This window comes from Hyperolius riggenbachi, chromosome 9 (assembly GCF_040937935.1).
Source record: "Hyperolius riggenbachi isolate aHypRig1 chromosome 9, aHypRig1.pri, whole genome shotgun sequence".
Taxonomy (NCBI): domain Eukaryota; kingdom Metazoa; phylum Chordata; class Amphibia; order Anura; family Hyperoliidae; genus Hyperolius; species Hyperolius riggenbachi.
Window position 1 is genome coordinate 67,460,899 of NC_090654.1, and position 24,443 is coordinate 67,485,341.

General features: G+C 43.8%; 1 protein-coding gene across 1 annotated transcript in view; it reads right to left on the minus strand.

Annotated features, from left to right (window-relative positions):
* Positions 1-24,443, minus strand: part of DOCK3 (dedicator of cytokinesis 3) — a 377,696-nt gene that overhangs the window by 218,821 nt on the left and 134,432 nt on the right. The window contains 1 exon segment of the mRNA XM_068252991.1: positions 3,201-3,297. Coding sequence (XP_068109092.1) covers positions 3,201-3,297 — 97 coding nt within the window.

Sequence of the window (24,443 nt, forward strand, 5' to 3'; positions counted from 1 at the left end):
GACTCTTATTTGGTACATCTGCCGCACAAAGGAAGTTGCAGGGCATGCTGGGTTGTCCTTTTTTGCTTTTCTTCTTCCCCTCAGACTTAACTAATGCAGCCTGATTGGCTGAAGCCTCTTTCCCTCCTGTTTTCCCTTCCCACACCTCTGTTCCTCTCTGATTGGCCAATATTTCTCACGCTGAGACAATGCACTTTCTATAGCGAAGGGCGGGCAATGCATAAACAATCAGGTAGAGGAGAGTAAGGAAGGAAATTACACAAGGATTGGCTTCAAAATAGACACAGTTAAGATGAAGAATCCTAAGAAGGAATTTCTTTTTTTTTTACTGTAGAAAAATCACTAAAATCAAAACATGAACAGTGCAATACATATGTTATGTAAGTAGAGCAAGTATTTATCTACTTATATATGTGTTTTGTTTCTGAGATAGTATGGCTGACAGCTCCTCTTTAAAAGCCGCGATCAGTGACTATAAACGGTAACTAGCGGCTAGAAGTGGCTAAACACTAAATAGCGGCTAGAAACCTCATGCACCTCAGGGCTCCCAAATTACCATTTATAGCTGCTAATTGTGGTGTCCTTTTTACCTGCTTCTGCTTATTTAGAGTGTAGTCTGTCTGTGGAGCTCTGGGTGCTGCTGCCTGTGTGGCATGACTAAGCGGTAGGAGATTTAGGTGTAGAGTACGCAGACCTTTCACTACAGTTTAGCTGTATTAGATTCTGAGCAAGGTGACCACATTTTTAAGTTAGCTGTTGACCTTTTTCTTCAGCCTGAGCTCAAGTTGACGCCAAGAAAGAGACATGAACTCAGAGCTCTGTGTACACTATCCCTTAATGCTTAGCGTGTCTGGAGAGGAGACAGCGTGTCATTATAGGCTGCACACCAGAGGAGACATTGATTGATACCAACATAGTTATGTTTAAAGGTCATCCACTTACAGATCATTCTAGCCTGATACTTCCTCCCTGCTAATACAATAATCAGCACTTTGGCTGTACTTCTTCTGATATCGCTAATGGGCGTATAGGTCGCGTTCTCAGGGTAAACATGTGGTGAGAAGTAACGTAGATATAAGCAGTATATAGGGGGAAGAGATGAGCTTCATAACTTCATAGCTTTATGAGTAAATGTGACACTGATAGTTTGTTAACTTAAAGTACCCCTGAACCAAGTTGTTTATTCATGTTTTTAATGATGTTTTATCTGTGGTGTTGTGACAACCTCACCCTCCAGCGTAAATACTTGTGCAGCATAATAAACCATAGGAACTATGCTGCACAAGTATTTACAACTCTCCCGAAGCGCAAACATGTTGCAGCTCTCCTGCGCACTGTGTGCAGTATCGGGAACGAGAAGCATGGATAAACATGGGTTTGGTCCTGTTTGACTAACATACTCAGCTTTGATGATGTGGTGAATGGTAGTGTGGATATTAGGAATGCTGTAGATGTGATATACTTGGACTTTGCTAAGGCCTTCGAAACTGTTCCCCACAAAAGTCTGGTGCAAAAGTTGAGGATGCCAGAACTGGAGAAGAATCTGTGTGCATGAATAGAGAACTGGCTAATGGACAGGAAGCAAAGAGTTGTGGTCAATGGATTATATTAAAAATGGGTGACTGTTAGCAGTGGGTTACCACAAGGGTCAGTATTAGGTCCAGTACTATTCAATGTATTCATTAATGATCTAGTAGATGAAGTAGAAAGCAATGTTGCTATTTTTTGCAGATTATACAAAGTTGTTCAGAGTTATGTATACAGAGGAAGATAGTGATATATTGCAGAGGGATCTGGATAGGATGGCAATTTGCACAAGTCAACTGCAAATAGCATTCAATGTTTATTTAAAAATGTAGTGTTACCATATGCATCTTGGTCCTACCAATGGTCTAGCACCATACAAAATAAACGGATACAGATAGGAACATCAAACTTGGAGAGAGACTTAGGAGTAGTGGTAGTCGACAACATGTTAAACAATTGCATTTAATGCCAAGCAGCTGCAGCTAAAGCAATACAATTTGGGCATGCATTAAAAGGGAAATAAAAACTCAGGATGCTTGCATAATTCTGTGCCTGTTTAGCTCTCTTTTAAAGCGAATATGGAATACAGCTCTGGGCACCACATTACAGGAGGGACATTAGTTTTAGAGAAGGTGCAGATGAGGCAAGCCATAACATTGATCAGAGGGATGGAAAGTCTCACTCACCAGGAAATATTAGATAAACTGGGCTTATTTAGTTTAGAGAAAAGGCGCCTTAGAGATCTAATTAACATGTATAGATACATCAGAGGGCAATATAAAAGCTTGACAGATGAGCTTTTTGTCCCTAGGCTTGGGCAAAGGACCAGGCGACATGATCTGCGCATAGAGGAAAACAGTTTTTACCATCTATTAAGGAAAGGGTCTTTACAGTAAGAGTGTGTGCAATATATTACTACAGGAAGTAGTATGGCAAATTCCATATCTGTGTTTAAAGGGGGCTTGGATGCTTTTCTTGCATTGAAGGACATCCATGGCTATAATTAATAGGTAATTTCTGGCAATGTTGATCCAGGGATTTTATCTGATTGCCATTTGAAGACGGGAAGGATTATTTTATTTTTCACTTTTAGGGCTAATTGGTCCAAGCCTCATAAGGTTTTTTTTTTGCCTTCCTCTGGATCAACGGAGTTATGCGAGGGTGCAGGTTAGGGTTCCACCATAGTTTCTGGTTGAACTCGATGTACGTATGTCTTTTTTCAACCCAACTATTTATGACAATATTGCCACCGGTCTCTAGTGAATACAAAGGCTGCATTTTGATGCAATGCTCCATATAAGATGTGCAAAGGGCAGTGATGCAGCCAGTAACATTACAGCTATTATCAGGTCATTGGAAGATGATTCCCAGTTGGTTCCAGCAGGCTTCTACATTTTATAGTCATAGATCTCTTGAGTTCTTCATTAGACAATGCTGCATGTCTAGGTTATAGCTGTGCGGCAATACGTGAGCACTGTGTTCCTTCTCTGTAGTGCAGTGTGTGGGTCTGCGCTGAATAGAACATGCGTTACTACAGCAACAGCTGCTGGGTTTAAAGAGCCAGGGAGACAATAAATGCCTCCCGCCTGGGATGTGATCCGTGTGAGGATAGATGGCACCCCGCTAGCATGAGACAAATGGTCACGGCTCCTTCATACCTCAATGTCACTTACCACATAGAGCTGCTTCCACAGGGAGGTCCATTCCTGCAGCGTAGTCGTCACCTCTGTGACCACGGGGTCTTCCACCGGCACCACCGTTTCATACTGCCTGCAGGGGACAAGAGAGAGTCACATGAGGCCTGGAGACACCCACCTGTATCACCCAGTGTGCCAGGCTGTGAGTCAACCCACGGCAACACACAAACTCATCCTCTGACACCCAGTGCGGATCAGCCACCATCAGGCAATGAGAAACGCTAATGGAAAAACACAGATTTCTGTCAGTCTTCAGTGGACCTGCTGCTCAAGTACAGCTACAAGAGGCCCACAAGTACCAAGCTTCAGTCTGTTGGTTAATTTTAAAGGGTAAATAAATTCCTATTTCATTTTCAGAATTAATAACTATTATCTGCATACATGGAAAAGAGGCACTCAGTGATTTGGGTGCTGGATCATGTAGTTAAGTATTGAGGATAGTTAGAATATCAGTAATGATACAACCCTACCCTACATGTAACACTAACTCCCCTATTACCACCCTTCACTACCTACACCTAATACTAACTCCCCTACCTATGCCTAACACTAACCCCCCCCCACCTACGCCTAACACTACCCTTCCCTAGCTATGCCTAGCACTAACTCCCCTACCTCTGCCTAACACTACCCTTCCCTATCTATGCCTAACACTAACTCCCCTACCTATGCCTAACACTACCCTTCCCTACCTATGCCTAACACTACCCCCCCACCTACGCCTAACACTACCCTTCCCTACCTATGCCTAACACTACCCTTCCCTATCTATGCCTAACACTAACTCCCCTACCTCTGCCTAACACTACCCTTCCCTATCTATGCCTAACACTAACTCCCCTACCTATGCCTAACACTACCCTTCCCTACCTATGCCTAACACTAACCCCCCCCCACCTACGCCTAACACTACCCTTCCCCACCTATGCCTAACACTACCCTTCCCTATCTATGCCTGACACTAACTCCCCTACCTATGCCTAACACTACCCTTCCCTATCTATGCCTAACACTAACTCCCCTACCTATGCCTAACACTACCCTTCCCGACTTACGCCTAACACCAACTCCCCTAACTACACCTATCACTAACCTCCCAAACCTACGCTTAACACCAACCCCCCTATCTATGCCTAACACTAACCCCGCCAATTGTGACTGACATGTTGCAGCCTATCAACCCCGACACCAAAAAAACTCCGCCATCTCCACTGGTAGTTCAGCTACATAACAGTCAAACCATGGTGCCCAAATCACTCAGTTGGTGCCACCGTAGTTGCAAATTACATTGTGGCCTATGGTGGAGCTTAATTTGCCAATCTGGCTACGTGCCCAAATTAGCCACTTTGATTTTCCCAGAGGAAAGATATAGAAGATATAGGAGGTGATATTCCGAACTGTTTCAGTAGTTTATTTGTGTCATACAAACTATTAAAAATGAAGTATTAAACAGCGTTTATACCCCTTTGGGTTTTGATCTTTTTGTCATTTCAGCTCTTCAAATCTTTTCACTAATTCTTATCAAGACTTTTTATCACTTTGTTGTGCTGCCTTTCAAGAAATATAGTCAATCTTTAAATATAGACAATATTAAAATGTCTTATTGATTCATATGATGCAGGAGGAAAAAGTGTAAAAGATAATTTACTTGAAATGTTTTTCTGAACACAAATATGACGAAATTTTTTTCTGATCACAAATAGGACGATGAGAAAAAAATATCTTGTTACCAGTTCTGCAGAGAAAACTGATCTAGAGCAGTGTTTCTCAACATTCTATTGGCATGTACTCCTTTCAAAAACCTCTGAACGCACAGTTTACGCTTTCAAGAAACGAGCATGCACAGAACACTCACAGCGAAACGCACGCGCGAGTGAGACGGGCCCATGGCCGGGCCCCGCATGCGCAGTCCCGGCCAAGTCACGAGCTAACGAAACCGCCAGTGGGAGAACGAAGGGAGCCCAGAGGACGCCGAGGGACCTTAAGGACTATGGGGGGCTGGAGGAAGGTAAGTTCACTGGCATTTTTTTCATTCTGTTCAGGGTCCTTTTAAGTTGAAAAATAAAAAGAAGTAATGACCCTTTAAACTCTCCTACATAAACCTCCCAGGCTCCGAGACGAAAACCCGCAGTTCAGAGCAGTAACCCTGAGCCTGACTTGAGGTAGCTGCCAGGAGGTCTGTGCAGAGCATAGCGCGCAGCAGGAGTTTTAACTCAATTCCCCCGTGATCCAGACGCCAGCAGCCATTCTCCTTCCTGTCCTCCTGGTGAGATCGTGGTGTCTTGTCATGACGACAGACGGCAATCTTACTAAGGGTTACAGCGCCACCTGAAGGACGGAAAAAAAATTGCAGTGCTGGATCCCAGGGAGGTGAGTATTGTGCTGGGCTGCAGCAGATCTCTAGAGCATGATTTTTTTCCTGCTTTTAGGGTCTGAAAGCGTGCAAAATATTTGCCTCGTTTTAAGACCCTAAAATCCAGAAATAATCATACCACTAGGAAGGTTAACGCCCTAATTATCTCCCTTCTCCCTGACAGATATCAGCCTTTTAGCTTCTATTTACTTTTCAGGAAATTGGACTGAATTTGACTTAAGCAAAGATAACAATTCAAGTTTATTTTAACTCTTGCTGTACTGGAAAACAGAAAGGGAATTCAGGCAATTTCTTAGAAGTGCTTGTAATATATGTACAGTATACAGTATATGTTTATTTCATCATGGGGTTGCTGCAAGAAAGTATGGTAATACTTCTGTGCACAGACTGCACACTGCAATATTACTGGCCTACTCAAACATCTCCTCCCCAAATGGATCACACCCACCCAGTGCCAAACTCTGGTTTACCTCTTCCTCATACCTGACATTAACTTACTCCATCCACTTCCCTAACACTAACTTACCTTTGCCACAACTACACACCTCTCCTGGTTCCTTAAAATTAGCCAACTGCATTTGGCAAATATTTAACTATTACCCTGATCCTGGCCTTATCGTGCAGGAAACTCACTCCTATTGCTAATCCCTCATATTAGCCAAAGACGCATTTTCTCCTACTCTGGGTCATTTATATTGTATGATTCATGCTGAAAGAGTATTATTTGCTCTGATAAGGTCAACTTTTGAAAATAGAGGTCTCACACTTCATGTAAGAAAAATTGCACTAGTCCAGACGAGAAAAGTACACCAGAGAGGTTATCTAATTAGTATATGCCGTATAACCAACGTCAACATAAAGATCTAGCAAATGGAATGTTTCGCTCCAAGGAATGTATTTGGGACATCAGAAGAGAAGAATGACAATTTCACACCAATGTATCGGGGGATTCTTACCATAAAGCGAAGGTCTGGAATGTTTTACTGCATAGGTGGTAATGACAAAATCAACAATGAAATTTCAAGGACAATACTCTTACAGCTAAATGGATTCACAGGTACAGCAGAGTCCAGGAACTCAACTAACCAGCAGCAATCTCAACCAACCAGCACAAGTCACTGGCAATACTCTCAGTGGTGAAGCCCAACTTCTTAGACTGTTAGTGGGCTCTGCTGTGCTTATAGACTGGGTTCCCACCGCTCCCCCAGGTAATATACTTTCAATTACTGTATTTGAACATTTAATATAGAGTTCATAGTGTGTATATAGAGTGTACTGTATTAGTTAGGACTGTTTTTAACATTGATTCTCAAGCAACCAGAAAACACACTTATCTGGCATCAGCTGATCAAGTCTGTGCCAGATAACCGAGACTCTGCTGTATAATGAATATAGGTAAGGAGGAGAATATTCTGACCCAGGGAAAAGATTCAGTGACCTTTACAATAAGATTTTCTGTATGAAGTAATATTGAGCGTAATGGAAATGGAACCCGGAAGCTATCCTTTTTCTCTTGCTAGTAAAGCCATATGACATAAGTGATGCTTGTGGTTATGCATGAGTTGGGACTTTACAGTCATTGCAATATAAAGGTGTATGAGGTGGACATAAGGAGAGCCCCATCAGCATCTATACAAAAAGGGCGCAGAGGAAAAAAGAGTGCCTGGTGAAGCCAAAATTAGTTTTTTCAGCTTCACTAGCTGTAAATGACTCTTTTCTCACACTAAGCCACCCTCCCATCTACCACTGCCTAACCTTAACCACCTACCTCCTCCATGCCTAAACTTAATAACTCAACCCACGCCTAACCTTAACCATCAACCCCCACCCATGCCTAACCTTAACCATCAACCCCCACCCATGCCTAACCTTAACCACTCCCCCCACGCCAATTAGTCCCAAAAAAATCTAAAAAAAAACCCACAAATTTTTAGGTAATTTGTGGGGCGCCTAAATTTCCCCTTAAAATCGATATTTGAATGGGCGCTTACAGGCCAACCAAACTTCCATCGGTGGTGGGCGCCCAAATTTCCCGGATCACACCATCAAAATGTTTCTGTGGACGTCCATGATCTGCAGTCACTCCACGTCTGATCTTCACATATGTTCCAGGCGAGAAATGCAGAAAATCTAACGGCTGAAGCATCAGCATGACAGGCAGGTAAACAGAATTTCCAAACGCAGATCAGCAATGGCCGCCTCCAGATTTAGCTAATGGCAGGATTACTTTAACTGCATATAATGGGGTAAATTTAAATGGGTAGAAAACACTGAAGGACATAACGGATCATCCGGGAATCCTAGACTGAATACCTTCAAAAATGGTCTCCTAAAGTATAAAAGTATAATACTTTGCAACTCTCAAGTAGTGAAGTCTGGGTATATTAAAGTAAGCAGTCCTCACTATGTGCTGATATGACCCAGGAAAGGTTGTAGATAGTGTTGGTGTTTGAATTCAGGACCCTGTGGTTCAGAACCCTGAACAACGGCATTCAGCACCATTTCAGCACTGGACAGCAGGACGGGATGCGCTCTATTTAGCTCTGATACTTCCTCCTTCCAGCTTGGAATCAGGAAGTATAAGAGCTAAGTCAGTGTTCCCCAACCCTGTCCTCAGGGCCAACCAACAGTGCATGTTTTGTGGAAATCCACACAGCTCTGCCGAGACACTAATTACCTCACCTGTGAATGTTTGTGTTTTCCTGCAAAACATGCACTGTTGGTGGGCCTTGAGGACAGGGTTGGGGAACTCTGAGCTAAATGACATTCAACCTGTCCTGCTGTCTGGTGCTGAAAGGGTGCTGAATGCCGAACCTGCACAGCTGCAAAAAATGTGCATCCCTCCATAAAAAATGCACATCCCTCCATAGCGTAAAACCACTCCAAAATGTATTAATGTTAAAAGTGTGCACTCCATTTACATGCTTTGCAGAACAAATGTGGCATAGTGAGTTTTAACAGGCTCTCCCCCATGCATTGGCCGCCCAGCCGGCTCCCGACTGTGCCGCTCACACTGGACACCGTGCACCAAAGGACAGGATATCAAACGACTGTGGCTTTACGCTGTAGAGGGAAGCACATTTTGTATCTTTGAAGTGTGAAGTCATAAGTAGCCTATTGATTACAGAGGTGTTGGTCTTGATCCTGTGGCAGGTCGGGGGTTACCTTTGAACACCCCAGCAGTGTTGTGTGGACCCATCTAGTAGAGAGTCATTATCCAAGGGTGAGTGCCCACTTTGGAGGGCGAGGTGATGGCTGTCACTCTGTTTGAGGTCAGTGTTTCAGACTCCTCATTGTTGTTAGCGGCTCGGCACTAGGGCCGCAACTCCCAGCCAAAAACAGGCCTTCGGGGATTACCACATTAATACTAATTAATCCCCTTCTGGCCGACATCCAAACAGGAAATGATGGTTGCGCTCACTTCCTGTTTGGGAAATACGGAAGTGCGTGGAAGCATATTGAAAAAAATACACATGCGCGCTCGCAACGCCGTAACCAAAATTATTTAAAAACCCTGCGTTGCCAAAGACTTGACATGACTTCCAGTCCAAGGCAGTTTGCCGCACGTGCTGCATGGCAATGGAGGTATGCGCTCGCAATAGACAGGACACTTCCGGCGCAGCGTACCACAACATGGTTAGTATGAACTACCACATAGACTTTCATTAAGCTGTGGTGGGTTGTGGTACATTTACCTCAACTGCAACGCCCCAGTGTGTAAAGGCCATGAAGAATTATGCCTGTCACTGGTTGCCCATAGATGCTTGAAGGACTTAGCTGTGTCTTCATTTGTAAATCACTGGACTCTTATAGGAGTTGTAGCGCTATCTAAGTGTTTTATGTGATTTTATTGTATGTCAGATGCACACCACCTATTGTTTACCTTGTATTGTATGTTAGCACAGTGTTTTTTTTTAAATTTGTACTAGTTGTGGACTGTTACTAACTTATAGTAGATAATCAAAAAATCCAATTTAAGTTTGGCGTTTTACTTCTATTGCCGAATGTTCTCCCAACTCCAGTGTGTGACTCATAGCAGCAGCCAAGCTATAACAAATATCGATGCATATTGTAGAAGTGAATGCCGTGACAGAAGTAAGTATCATGATACGCCCCCACATTCCACCGCATTGTCACATGTGCCCCCCCCCCCTTCCCTGGAGCATGTGTGACATCTCCATGTCAATCACCCTGGCACCGCCTACACGTATGACATTAGGCCATTTCTTATAATGGCGATTTCCCCTGTGCTAGTTGCTGCAGAACATCACACCTCCGTACTACAGCTCTCAGCAATGCCGTGCTGTATCTGTCACCTTATGTGCCTTGCTATGTGTAGTGACCGAGGCAACATGCAGAGACCCACTGCAGCTTATCAGGGAGGGTTAGAGGGAATCTGAAGTGAAAATAAGATATGAGTCTCATATTGTTTCCAGTACATGAAGAGTTAATAAACTTCAGTTGTTATCTATGCAAAAGAGCTTCTCTGGGCTCTCTGACCCAACTTGGGTCAACTACAGTGCTATTTTATGAAGGACTCATACATCAAAGGAACAGTGAAAGACAACTTCAGGTAAGGTTTTACTGCAGGGAAGTTCAAAGGATCATTAGATATAATATAATAATTAGCTCTGCTCTGATAAGCGGCAGTGCCCTTCTGACAGCTGGCTGATCGCACTCCCGTGGCCAGGAACACTCTACCCTTGGGCAGTTCATAAAAGATTGGAACTGTGCATGCGCAGAACACTCTAGGCCACGAAAGCGCGATTGAGGATCTCGTGATTGGCCAGCTTTGAGAAGGGCACAGAGCAGAGCGGAATGACGGTGGGGGACAAGGAATGAAGCCCCAGGTAAGTGAAACTGGCATTAAACTGTCATCTTTGCTCACTTTAGGTACCCTTTAAGTTATTTTCACAACAGTTCCTCTTTAAAAACCCTAATCTAATGGAAAAACATGGAGTCGGTCGTTAGTGATCCTATACACCTGGCTATCATGCCGATCTCTTGGCTATAGCAGTGTCTCACGGACTAAAGCCTGGTACGCACTTTCAATTATGATTGGCCAATCGCTGACCAATTTTACCACCTCCGTGTAGTAGGAGGGTCAACAAATATTGAATGCTATGAGCAGACTGTGTAGGTAATCCCTCATACTATATGGAGGGGTAAGATTGCTCAGCGATTGGCCAATCATAATTGAAAGTGTGCACCAGGCTTTACCTGCAGAAGCATCTCTCAGGCTGTCAGGACACCTCCTTCTGGGACAGTCTTTAAAGGCAGCCACATAAGCTTCAACCAAATTGTTAAACTGTATTCGATAAAATGATCAAATGTATCAAAAAACTAAATAAAACTTCTGATTACTGAATATCAATAGATTTTATGGAAAACGCAATCAAGGATGACCAATAAGTTGCAAATAACTGAGTTAATGTATGAAAATGCATGCAGCTTGAACATAGACCACCTTGGCGGAACCTAAGCACCATCTCATTGACTAAATTCAACAAATGCCTAATCAGATCGGATCCTTAAAACTAAAATCTAAAGCCAAAAAATGCCAGCTATGTATGGCCATCTTTGCTCACATGGCAGAAGAATCCGCATAAAGAGAAAAGTTTCAGCTCAACTCCAGCCCGGAAAAATACCCTATATCTGTGCATAGCCGGCCTTTGACCTGAGCGACAGCAGTGGTTGCTCAGGGCGCCAGCTTTCAAGGGGGCACCTATAGCTGTCTTCCTATACCGAGGGCACCTACTCCTGACTTCCTATACTGGGTGCACCTATAGCTGGTTACCTATACTGAGGGAGGGCACCTACACCGGTCTACCTATACTGAGGGCACCAACACCTGGCTACCTATATTGAGGGCACCTACACATGAGATCCAATACTGGGAGCAGCTATACCTGGCTACCTACCTATACTGAGTCTGAGGGTGTTTTTTTTGTTTTTGTTTGGGGGGGGGGGGGGGGGGGGCGCACTGCGGCTATAACACATGGTGCAAATTGTCGGTGCTGTGCTATCATTCCAAATGGGGGGGCGCCAACTATCCCACTGATTTCGCTCAGGGCGCTGTGAAACCTAAGGCCGGCCCAGTATCTGTGTAGAGTGTTCTTCTTACCAGTGTGGAAAAATATAGATTACATATGTTCCATTATTTGTGAGACATCTGGTTACGAAATCCATCAGCAGGCATTTCCTCCAGGACAGACTTACATAGCGTAGTGCATGCATGTTCGATAATTGTCCCCCATAACATTCTCTCATGATCACTCGGGGTAACAGTTTACCATCTGATCAGTGTACAGATAAGCTGCTTGGCTCTCTAACAACACATTCAGTTTAAAGCAGGGCTGTGGAGTCAGAGTTGGAGTCGGAATCGAGGCGTTGGAGCCATTTTGGTTACCTGGAGTCGGAGTTGGAGTCGGAGTCGTGGTTCCAGAAACTGAGGAGTCGGAGTCGGGAGTCGAGTGATTTTTGTACAAAATCCACAGCCCTGTTAAATATTAGACTAAGGAGTCGGAGTCGAGGAGTCGGAGTCATTTTGGTTCCCCGGAGTCGGAAGATTTTTGGACCGACTCCACAGCCCTGGTTTAAAATGTACCTAAGATGAACGGGACAGCAGGATTTTGACTTACTTGGAGCATCTTTCAGCCCGCTGTAGTCTGTCAGCTCCCTCGATGTTCTCCCGGTCCCGTTTGCTATGCCCCTATCAGCCCTATTAAAGTCCATGACTTGGTTCTGCCTCTGGCTACTGTGCATGTGTGGTCCCAGCCACGCCTCCTCCCTTATCATGCTCCAGTGGCTGGGAGTATTATGTGCATGCGTAGTTCATTAAAGCGGGATTGTCACCATAAAAATCAAATTTCAACAGCAACTGGTCTGAGTGTATTAAGTGATAAAGATGCTAATCCTGCATTCAAAACTAAAAACTTTTTCTGCTGTTATGGTTTGGAGTTATCACATACCTTAGGACCACTGGCCGTTTAATAGCCATTGCCATTCAGTTGCATGTTGGTAGTTCTTTTTATCTATAATATAGTCCTCCTATAATATATTCCTCCTCTGTCTAGCTGAAACATGATCCTCTGCTCACTTGTGTTTACAAGCAAGGCTGAGGTGACTCAGTGATTGGAGGAGAAAAGAAAAAAGTTAAGGGAAGAAATGACATCAGTATTTAGCCTCAAACTGTGGGCAAAAGGCATGGTTCCCACCAGGAACAGAATTCTCTTCATTTACTATATAAAATTCACTGAAATCGAAACATGGACAGTACAATACATGTGTTATGTAAATAGATCAATTATTTATCTACTTATATTTGTGTTTTTTCCCTGGCATAGTATGGCTAACCCTCCTGCTTTAAGACTTGTGCTTGCACAGAGGGGCGTGTCACAGAACAGTAGCCCACAACCCAGCTGGATCGAGGACTTCCCAGCAGTAAATGTACACAACTCACAGACGGATCATACACAAGGCAAACTCAAGCAGTTGCCTAGGGCCTGGAGAGAGTCTAGGGGCCTGGCAGATGCTAGACCCCACCAAATCTTACTAAAAAAGCCAGATGATAATCAGCGGTGGGCAAAACTACTATCTTGCCTAGGGTACCATTTTATCTTAATGCTTTTTGTAAATGGATCTAATTTTAAAAATAGGGTCTTCTTCCACTTGTAATTTTGACAAATGTTGAAGAATCGGCTCAGTACGTTGCAGTAAAGTGCAATGCAAAGTCTTGACCTGCTACATTTTTACATACAGCGTATGAAGACGGAAGCAATTAAAAAATCAAAGCCAAAACGTATACATCTATTCCTACAGTTAATTTTCAAAGGCAAAGCGTGGGGGAAAACATATTGCATAACTTCCGCCTCATTCCCTCCTCTGCGACATCTTAGCAGAGTTTAAACACCGCAAGGTGAGCAACATACGCTATTTCAGCATGGAGGAGCTGATTGTCTCTGTACAGGAGCGCCCAGAGCTCTATATAAGCTTCATCCAGAGCACAAGAACCACAAACACACTAGAAGAGTATGGGAGTCCATTACAAAGCAGCGCAACAAGGACTCTGGGATACATTTGCTGAATACTGTAAAGGACATCCGAGGTGATGTGACTTGATGAGATAGACGTGTATGTACAGTGCCAAGCACACAGATAACTATACTGAGCTCCTTTTTTTCTTGCTCTGTCTGAAAAAGTTAAATATCAGGAATGCAAGTGACAGTTCCTGTCCGGGTCGGGACTGGGTCGGGCTATAACGTAACCAACACTGATAAGGAATTACAGCCATAAAACACTTTCCTCACAGTAAATGGCTTCTGAGAGCAGGAAAGAGGTAAAAAGAGTCAATAGTCCATAGATTTTAGCTCTGGCATACTTAAATGCATGTGTCATTGAGCAGAGACAATGAAATAGTAAAAAAAAAAAAAAGTAGATTTAAATATAAAATAAAACTGTGGGATATCTAGAAAAGTCATTTTTAGGGAGGATAGATATAATTGGATGTCCTTTAAAACACATTTAACACAGTACAAAATGCAGAAAAAGGTATTTCTATGTTATTGGGAGGAAACCAGAGTACCACACAGACACAGGGGGAACATACAAACTCTGGGCAGATAGTGCCCTGGCTGGGATTCAAATCAGGTACCCAGTGCTGCAAGGAGAGTGTGCTAACCACTATGCCACCAGGCAGCCCAAATGTATAAGCTTTCATCTGTCACAAGTGGGGACTTTAAGCTTGGTACACACCTTCAATTTTGATTGGCAAATTTTACCTCTTCCATATAATATTAGAGCTTACCTACACAATCTACTCATGGTGTGTAAAATGTGTTGGTCCTCATGCACATGGAGGTGAGGAAATTGGTCATTGATTGGCCAATCAAAATTGAATGTGTATATCCAGCTTAAGGTTGTAAACGGGAATGAACATGATAACGTTGAATCAAGTAGACTCACCCCACATACCTTGTTAGCCCCTTCAGTTGTGCTGCTTCAGGTCATGTAATCCCCCAAAATGAAGTTTTAGCAGCAGAAGCCTCATTTTAAAATAAAGCATTTCAACATGTCGCATTCAGATCCATGGCTAGAGCCAGAATTATAGTTTTTGTTGAAGGTCTAGAACTGCACCTTTTGGCCACTAAATGCTTCTGAATGGCCACATATACTGTACAGGGGAAGGCCACATGTACGGTATAGTATACAGGGAGGCCACATATACTGTACAGGGGAGGCCACATATAATATACAGGGGAGGCCAAAAATCCAGGTCAGGGGAGGCCACATATCTTGGTCAGGGGGAGGCCACACATCCTGGTCAGGGGGAGGCCACATATACTGTACAGGGGGAGGCCACATATACTGTACAGGGGGAGGCCACATATACTGTACAGGGGGAGGCCACATATACTGTACAGGGGGAGGCCACATATATTATACAGGGGGAGGCCACATATATTATACAGGGGGAGGCCACATATATTATACAGGGGGAGGCCACATATATTATACAGGGGGAGGCCACATATATTATACAGGGGGAGGCCACATATATTATACAGGGGGAGGCCACATATATTATACAGGGGGAGGCCACATATATTATACAGGGGAGGCCACATATATTATACAGGGGGAGGCCATATATACAGTACAGGGAGAGGCCACATATATTATACAGGGGAGGCCACATATATTATACAGGGGGAGGCCATATATATTATACAGGGGAGGCCATATATATTATACAGGGGAGGCCACATATATTATACAGGGGGAGGCCATATATACAGTACAGGGAGAGGCCACATATATTATACAGGGGAGGCCATATATATTGAACAGGGGGAGGCCAGTTTGGTGTGAGTTTGCTTTATAGGATTACATACCGGTATGTGTCATAATTGTATAAATCACATTGATTATATTTAATATATTTGAATCATACTGATCAGATAAGGTGTGGGCAGCTGAGCGCTGTTTAATTTTTTTGGTTAATATTTTCACATATACTGTACAGGGGGAGGCCACATATACTGTACAGGGGAGGCCACATATATTATACAGGGGAGGCCACATATATTATACAGGGGAGGCCACATATGCAGTAGAGGCGGAGGTTACATATACAGTACAGGGAAGGCCACATATACAGTAGAGGCGGAGGTTACATATACTGTATAGGGGAGGCCACATATATTATACAGGGGGAGGCCACATATACTGTACAAGGGAGGCCACATATACAGTAGAGGCGGAGGTTACATATACAGTACAGGGAAGGCCACATATACAGTAGAGGCGGAGGTTACATATACTGTACAGGGGAGGCCACATATATTATACAGGGGAGGCCGCATATACAGTACAGGAAAGGCCACATATACAGTGCAGGGAGAGGCCACATAACAGTGCAAGGGGAGGTCACATAACAGTGCAAGGGGAGGTCACATAACAGTGTAAGGGGAGGTCACATAACAGTGCAAGGGAAGGTCACATAACAGTGCAAGGGGAGGTCACATAACAGTGCAAGGGGAGGTCACATAACAGTGTAAGGGGAGGTCACATAACAGTGCAAGGGGAGGTCACATAACAGTGCAAGGGGAGGTCACATAACAGTGCAAGGGGAGGTCACATAACAGTGCAAGGGGAGGTCACATAACAGTGTAAGGGGAGGTCACATAACAGTGCAAGGGGAGGTCACATAACAGTGTAAGAGGAGGTCACTGTTGGCATGGAGGCTCCTGAAAGAAGCGATTACATAGGACAAGACAAAAGCATCTCGGATTGGCTAATAGAAGCTGCTTCCACAAGTCAGTTTATAATTGCTACTTCATTACAAATTTCCATTTTGGTTCATCTCAGCACCCCTGCACCGCATCTTGTTTAGTTTACCCCAATTTTCACAAAATCATACAAATCAAGAAGAAACCTTTCCCATGATCCAAGAATTATCCTTCCACAGACATATATGACACCTGCTAACCAAAAGCGACTACAGGACAACATGTGACAATCTGACTGGACAGAACAAGAAATGACCCGTTCGCCTTATCGATATTCACTCCAGTCCTACCGGAAATTCCAATCACTGTCACCCAAAAACACTCAAAATACATTGACAGCTCCAAATAAGCAAAACGGAAAATTATCTGATGATGTAAATATGATTGCAATGTTAATGAGTGTCTCATGCCAACTGCTATGTACTGAATAATTCAATAATCTATCTATCTATCTGCCTGTGTCCCATCACTATCAAGCTCTTGATCCACGCCATCCTGATCCAATTCTATCTATCTATCTATCTATCTATCTATCTATCTATCTATCTATCTATCTATCTATCTATCTATCTATCTACAGTATCTATCTATCTATCCATCCATCCATCCCCCCTCTATATTAATCCATATCACGTTGATCGATTAAATCAATTATTTAGTCTGTCTGCATTCCATCTTTCTCGTGCTCTATTTATCTATTGACTAATGTCATATTGATCTATTTAATATCTATTAACTAGTCTGTCTGTGTTCTATCTGTCTGTATCTATTGATCCTGTCATACTGATCTATACAGTAATATCTATTATCGAAGTCAATGTTTCTGACTGAATTCTAAACTGAGATTAGATACACAGAGCTAGGAGACTTCACAAAACACTTATTGGCCGAATAAAGGATAGTCTCTAAATTAGGATTGGTGCTGCTGTCAGGGGCCATTCAGAATTCCTCTACCATGATTCTGGTGCCGCATGGGTAAATGAGAGAGGAGTTTTGATTGGCTGTGTTGGGTAATGAAGAGATTTCTACAAGACGTGGCCATGCCAGGCCTGCAGAACCCGTATAACAGCCTGTTCAGCCCAGTATTGCCCATCATACAGAGGCAGACATAGAGGATGGTGACACAGAATATATTTAGGATGTCATATGGCCATATTGTCACCACAGCAGCATAAAGGATATTACTGCACACTGAGATAAGAGATTCCACTTTGAATCTGTGATCGAAGCTGACAATTTGTAGCTGTGGAAGGGTTAAAAGATACAGACACAATGCACATAATGTACACATACACACACAGTGTCTCACACATCTGCATCCCTGTCTGTGTCAGAGGATTGGGGGGTGGATGGCGTAAGACAGCGGGGAGTCCAGGGAGATGAGGTTGGGGGGGTGCTGTGCCAGGAAATGCTATCCAGGGGGCCGGGGGAGATGGATGGAATCTTACCTCTCTGTCTCTGCCTCCTCTCTGCTCTGTGCAGCACTGACACATCCAAAAAGCAGGAAAATATATCAGCCTCCCACGTACTCCGCACACACATCCCCTGAGCACACACTCTGCATGCACACTGCACACACACTACACACTATGCATACTACACACTGCACATACACTACACACTATGTATACTATACGCTACACACTGTGCATACTATACACTGCACATATGCTACACACTATGCATACTATACGCTGCACACACACTACACACTATGTATACTATACGCTACACACTGTGCATACTATACACTGCACATATGCTACACACTATGCATACTACACACTGCACATACGCTACACACTATGTATACTATACTCTACACACTATGCATACTGCACACTGCACACACACTACACACCATGCATACTATACACTGCACACACACTACACACTATACATACTATACACTGCACACACACTACACACTATACATAGACTACACACTATGCATACTACACACGGCACACACATTACACACCATGTATACTGCACACATGCTACACACTATGCATACTATACACTGCACATACGCTACACACTATGTATACTATACTCTACACACTATGCATACTGCACACTGCACACACACTACACACCATGCATACTATACACTGCACACACACTACACACTATGCATACTATACGCTGCACACACACTACACACTATGCATACTATACACTGCACACACACTACACACTATACATACTATACACTGCACACACACTACACACTATACATAGACTACACACGGCACACACATTACACACCATGCATACTGCACACATGCTACACACTATGCATACTATACACTGCACATACGCTACACACTATGCATACTACACACTGCACATACGCTACACACTATGCATACTATACACTGCACACACACTACACACTATGCGTACTACACACTGCACACACACTACACACTATGCATAATATACACTGCAGATACGCTACACACTATGTGTACTATACGCTACACACTATGCATACTATACACTGCACACACACTATGCATACTAAACACTGCACATATGCTACACACTATGCATACTGTACACTGTACATACGCTACACACTATGCGTACTACACACTGCACATACGCTACACACTATGCGTACTATACACTGCACATACGCTACACACTATGCATACTACACACTGCACATACGCTACACACTATGCATACTGTACACTGCACATACGCTACACACTATGCGTACTACACACTGCACAGACACTACACACTATGCATACTATACACTGCACATACGCTACACACTATGCATACTATACACTGCACATACGCTACACACTATGTATACTATACGCTACACACTATGCATACTATACACTGCACACACACTACACACTATGCAGTGTTCTCCCCAGAATTTTTTTCCAGCCAGGTGGCATGAAATAGTAGCCGGGTGGCATGAAAAAGTAGCCGGGTGGGGCGAGATGAAAATGAAGGGCAACTCTGCTTACAGCATAGGAGGAGGTGAGGAGCTGAGCCGATGACAGCCGGGTGGTCACCAAATCTAGCTGGGTGGAGCACCCCGCTAAAAGATCCTGGGGAGAACACTGCTATGCGTACTACACACTACAAACTATGCATACTATACACTGCACACACACTACACACTATACATAGACTACACACTATGCATACTATACACTGCACACACACTACACACTGTGCATACTACACACTGCACACACACTACACACCATGCATACTGCACACATGCTAGACACTATGCATAATACACACTGCACATACGATACACACTATGCATACTGCACATACACTACACACTATGCATACTATACGCTACACATGATGCATACTGTACATTGTACACACACTACACACTATGCATACTACACACTGCATATACACTACACACTATGTATACTACACACTGCACATACCCTACACACTATGCATACTACACACTGCACATACCCTACACACTATGTATACAATACGGTACACACTATGCATGCTACACACTGCACACACACTACACACTATGCATACTACACACTGCACATACTCTGCACACTATATGCTACACACTATGCATACTAAACACTGCACACACACTACACACTCTGCATACTACACACTGAACATACGCTACACACTGTGCATACTATACACTGCATACACACTACACGCTATGCATGCTATACACTGCACACACACTACACACTGTGCATACTATACACTGCATACACACTACACGCTATGCATACGATACACTGCACACACACTACACGCTATGCATACTATACACTGAACACACACTATGCATACTACACTCTGCACACATATTATGCATACTGTACACTGCACACACACTACACACAATGCATACTATACACTGCACTTACGCTACACACTGTGCATACTGAACACTGCACATATGTTAGAGGGAGAGAGGAGTCGGGACCCCTGTACCATGGCTGACTCCCGGCATACAACTGCTCCCCTCTCCTTCATTGTTATCCTCCAGCTGGGGGTGGAGGGAACACCCATAGCTGGTTACCTATACTGGGGGCACCTATGCCTGGCTACCTATACTGTGGCACCTATAGTTGGCTACCTATACTGGAGGCATCTATGACTGGCTTCCTATACTGGGGTCTCTTAAAGAGAACCCGAGGTGGGTTTGAAGAATATTATCTGCATACAGAGGCTGGATCTGCCTATACAGCCCAGCCTCTGTTGCTATCCCAAACCCCCCTAAGGTCGCCCTGCACTCTGCAATCCCTCATAAATCACAACCATGCTGCTGACAAACAGCTTGTCAGAGCTGGCTGTGTTTATCTCTATAGTGTCAGTCTGATGCTCTCCCCGCCTCCTGCAGAACTCCAGTCCCCGCCTGCATCCCTTCCCTCCCTGCTGATTGGAGGGAAGGGACGGGGGCAGGGACTGGAGCTATGCAGGAGGCGGGGGAGCAGCTGAGACTGACACTACAGATGTAAACAGAGCCTCACAGCACGGCTGTGATTTATGAGGGATTGCAGAGTGCAGGGGGACCTTAGTGGGGTTTGGGATAGCAACAGAGGCTGGGCTGTATAGGCAGATCCAGCCTCTCTATGCAGATAACATTCTTTAAACACACCTCGGGTTCTCTTTAAAGCCGGTTACCCATACAGGGGCACCTATAGCTGGTTACTCTAAGCAAAATGTACATTCTGCATGCTGCAACTTCATAGACTACTACATGAACACTGCACACACACTACAAACTTTTCATGCACACATATTACACACCCAGCATACAAAATCGGACACTTTTTTCTGCATGCAAAATCGCATGTCAACGGAAAATCAATGTTATTCAATGGGATGGTTCACAGTTGAATGCAATTTCGCATGCCGGACAAAAGCTTGTCTATCAATCATTGTTGGGGAGACAGATGCATGCTGCAGAAATCTTCAACATGCCATCCATCATTTTTCTGCACTGCATCAGAAAAATCGTGTTCAGCGGAAACGTGCCCATAAGCATTTATTGAAGTCAGTTTGGATACAGAAATTCACATCCAGAATTCGCGTGTAGTGGAAACGGGCCCTTTTTGTTTCAAAATATCACATATTGCGTGCATTTTTCCACTGTAAATCATCATCTGCTGGTGAAAAGCACCTATGTTTGAACACACAGAAACGCAAAAAATGGCATGTATTTGTTTTTTGCATGGATGAGTGTAGTCTCGGCCTTAGGGTTTTTTTTGCCTTTATCTTGATCAACTGGGATATGTGAGGGTAACTGCTACATTGTGAGCATCGCATACGTGGTGCATTGCAGTGCAGCAAGCCACGCTACACAAAATACAAACTCTGCATGCTACATACTGCACAAACCCCATAATCTAAACACAACACCCCCACACTACATACTGTATTTTATACTGCACACTCATGTATGCACACTACACCAACATAAAAGAACATCTCAGCGCCGGACCCAGAATTACGGTACGTCTCCCTTCGAGTTGCTACAACTCGGAGAGGGAATGATATTTAACACCGCCAAGAATTTGAGAGGCTCACCCTGTACCCAGCTTACTGGCGGCGTACAAATACGTATGCTGCACACATACTAAACAATCTGCATGGACAGGCTAAACAAATACACAGCATACACAGTACACATATGTACTGCAAGTATGAAGCACACATGCTGAACTACTAGAATATGCAAAAACACACACACACCAAATGCATTCTGCATGCAAAGTGCCCACACGACAGAGGGATTCTCACACCTGCTTTGGGCAAAATGCTCCACAGATCAATCAGGTACAGCGCCATCTGTGTTGTCAGAGCAATGCAGAAAACCCCGCATATAAATCTTACATGTGTGATTCATGTAAGATTGATTCACAGGATTTACAGGTATGTTCTCTAAGTAACACACAGGAGGATATGTATAGTGGATGTAACATTGCACATACATTAAACACAGAAGATATGTTCTAAGCCAGGGGTGTGAAATCCAAATACAAAGTGGGCTAAAATTGTACACTGGGACCAAGTCACGGACCAATCTCAATGTCTAGTGGCCACTTCCCTCCCTTATAAAGTTCCCTGGTGTCTAATGCACCCCCCTCCCTCCCCTATAAAATCCCCTGGCTTTTAGTGGTCCTCCCTCCTTGATACAGTTCCCTGGTGTCTAGCGCCCCCTCCTCTATTCCTTTCCCTGGTGTCTAGCGCCACCCTCCCCTATTCAGTTCCCTGGTGTCTAGTGGCCCCCTTCCTCCCCTATTCAGTTCCCTGGTATCTAGTGGCCCCCATCCATCACTTGTACAGTTACCTAGTGTCTAGTGACTTATTACCTCCCCTAAACAGTTCCCTGGTGTCTACTGCTTTCCCCCTCCCTCCCCCTAGGCTCCCCTAGGGCTTCACCTCCAATATAGCATCCTTGGTGGTGTAGAGTGGGCAAAATACAAAGTGGGGAAATCACTTTTGGGCCAAATTTGATGGCCCTGGGCTGGAGTTTGACATGTGTGTTCTAAGCAGAGAAGGATTAAAGGACAACTGAAGAGAGAGGTATATGGAGGCTGCCATGTTTATTTCTTTTTATACAATACCAGTTGCCTGGCAGTCCTGCTGATCCCCTGCCTCTAATACTTTCAGCCATAGACCCTGAACAAGCATGCAGCAGATCAGGTGTTTCTGACATTATTGTCAGATCTGACAGATTAGCTGCATGCATGTTTCTGGTGTTATTCAGACACTTCTACAGCCAAACAGACCAGTAGGGCTGCCAGGAAACAGGCATTGTTTAAAGGAGAACTGTAGAGAGAGGTATATGGAGGCTGCCATATTTATTTCCATTTAAGCTATACCAGTTACCTGGCTATCCTGCTGATCCTCTGCCTCTAATACTTTCAGCCATAGACCCTGAACTAGTATGCAGCAGATCAGGTTTTTCTGACAATTTTGACAGATATGACAAGATTAGTTGCATGCTTGTTTCTGGTGTGATTCAGCCACTACTTCAGCCAAATAGATCAGCAAGGCTGCCAGGCAACTGGTATTGCTTAAAAGGAAATCAATACGGCAGCCTCCATATACCTCTCACTACAGTTTTCCTTTAAGAGGAAATAAATATGGCAGCCTCCATATACCTCTCACTTCAGTTGCCCTTCAACATGAAATGGGGCCCAAGGCAAAATGGCATAATTGTCTCCCCTTGCTAGCCACATGTCTTCTTTGGTAAGGTAAGATGAGGATGGGGATCAGAAAAGGTGGCAGCGAGGCCCCTGAACACCTACCAGGCCCTAGTCACCTGCCTTAGTTGCCTTGTGGATGATACGGCTCTGGTTCTGAGTCACGTTACACCACCAGAACAAAATCAATAAAATGTATAGGTTGCACAAAGGACCAGTAAGGTGACCATTAACAGTACCATTTTTAGTGAACCATTGTATTTCCAATCATATGCTCCAGTTCTTTTTTTATGAAAACTGAGAAGCTAGTGAGCTTAATCGATCATAAATGATCACATTATCGATTTTTCCCTTAAAGGACATCCGAGGAGAAAATAAACTCATGAGAAAACCATTTTATCTATCCTTCTTCACCTAAAAATGACTTTTTTTTTAGATATCCCACATATTTATCCCATTTATATTTAAATCTACTTTTTAAGTTTTTACTGTTTCATTGTCTCTGCTCAATGACATCTTCATTGAAATATGGTAGTGCTCAAATTATGAAATATTGACCCCTTTTATCGCTTTTCTGCTCTCAGAAGCCATTTACTGACAGGAAAGTATTTTATGGCTGTAATTCCTTATCAGTGAGGGTTATGCTATAGTCCGACCCAGTCCTGACATGTCACCTCGGTTGTCCTTTAACCATTTAAGCCGCCTGGATGGATTGTCACGTCCAGACGGCTGCTGTTGTGCTGCTGCGCGCTCCCGAGCACGATTGCGTGTGCACGTGTTGCCCCCGTAAGCCCAGAGATCAATGAATGGGAACATAGTTCCCATTCATTGATCTAAGTAATTAATTGATCTAAGTCCC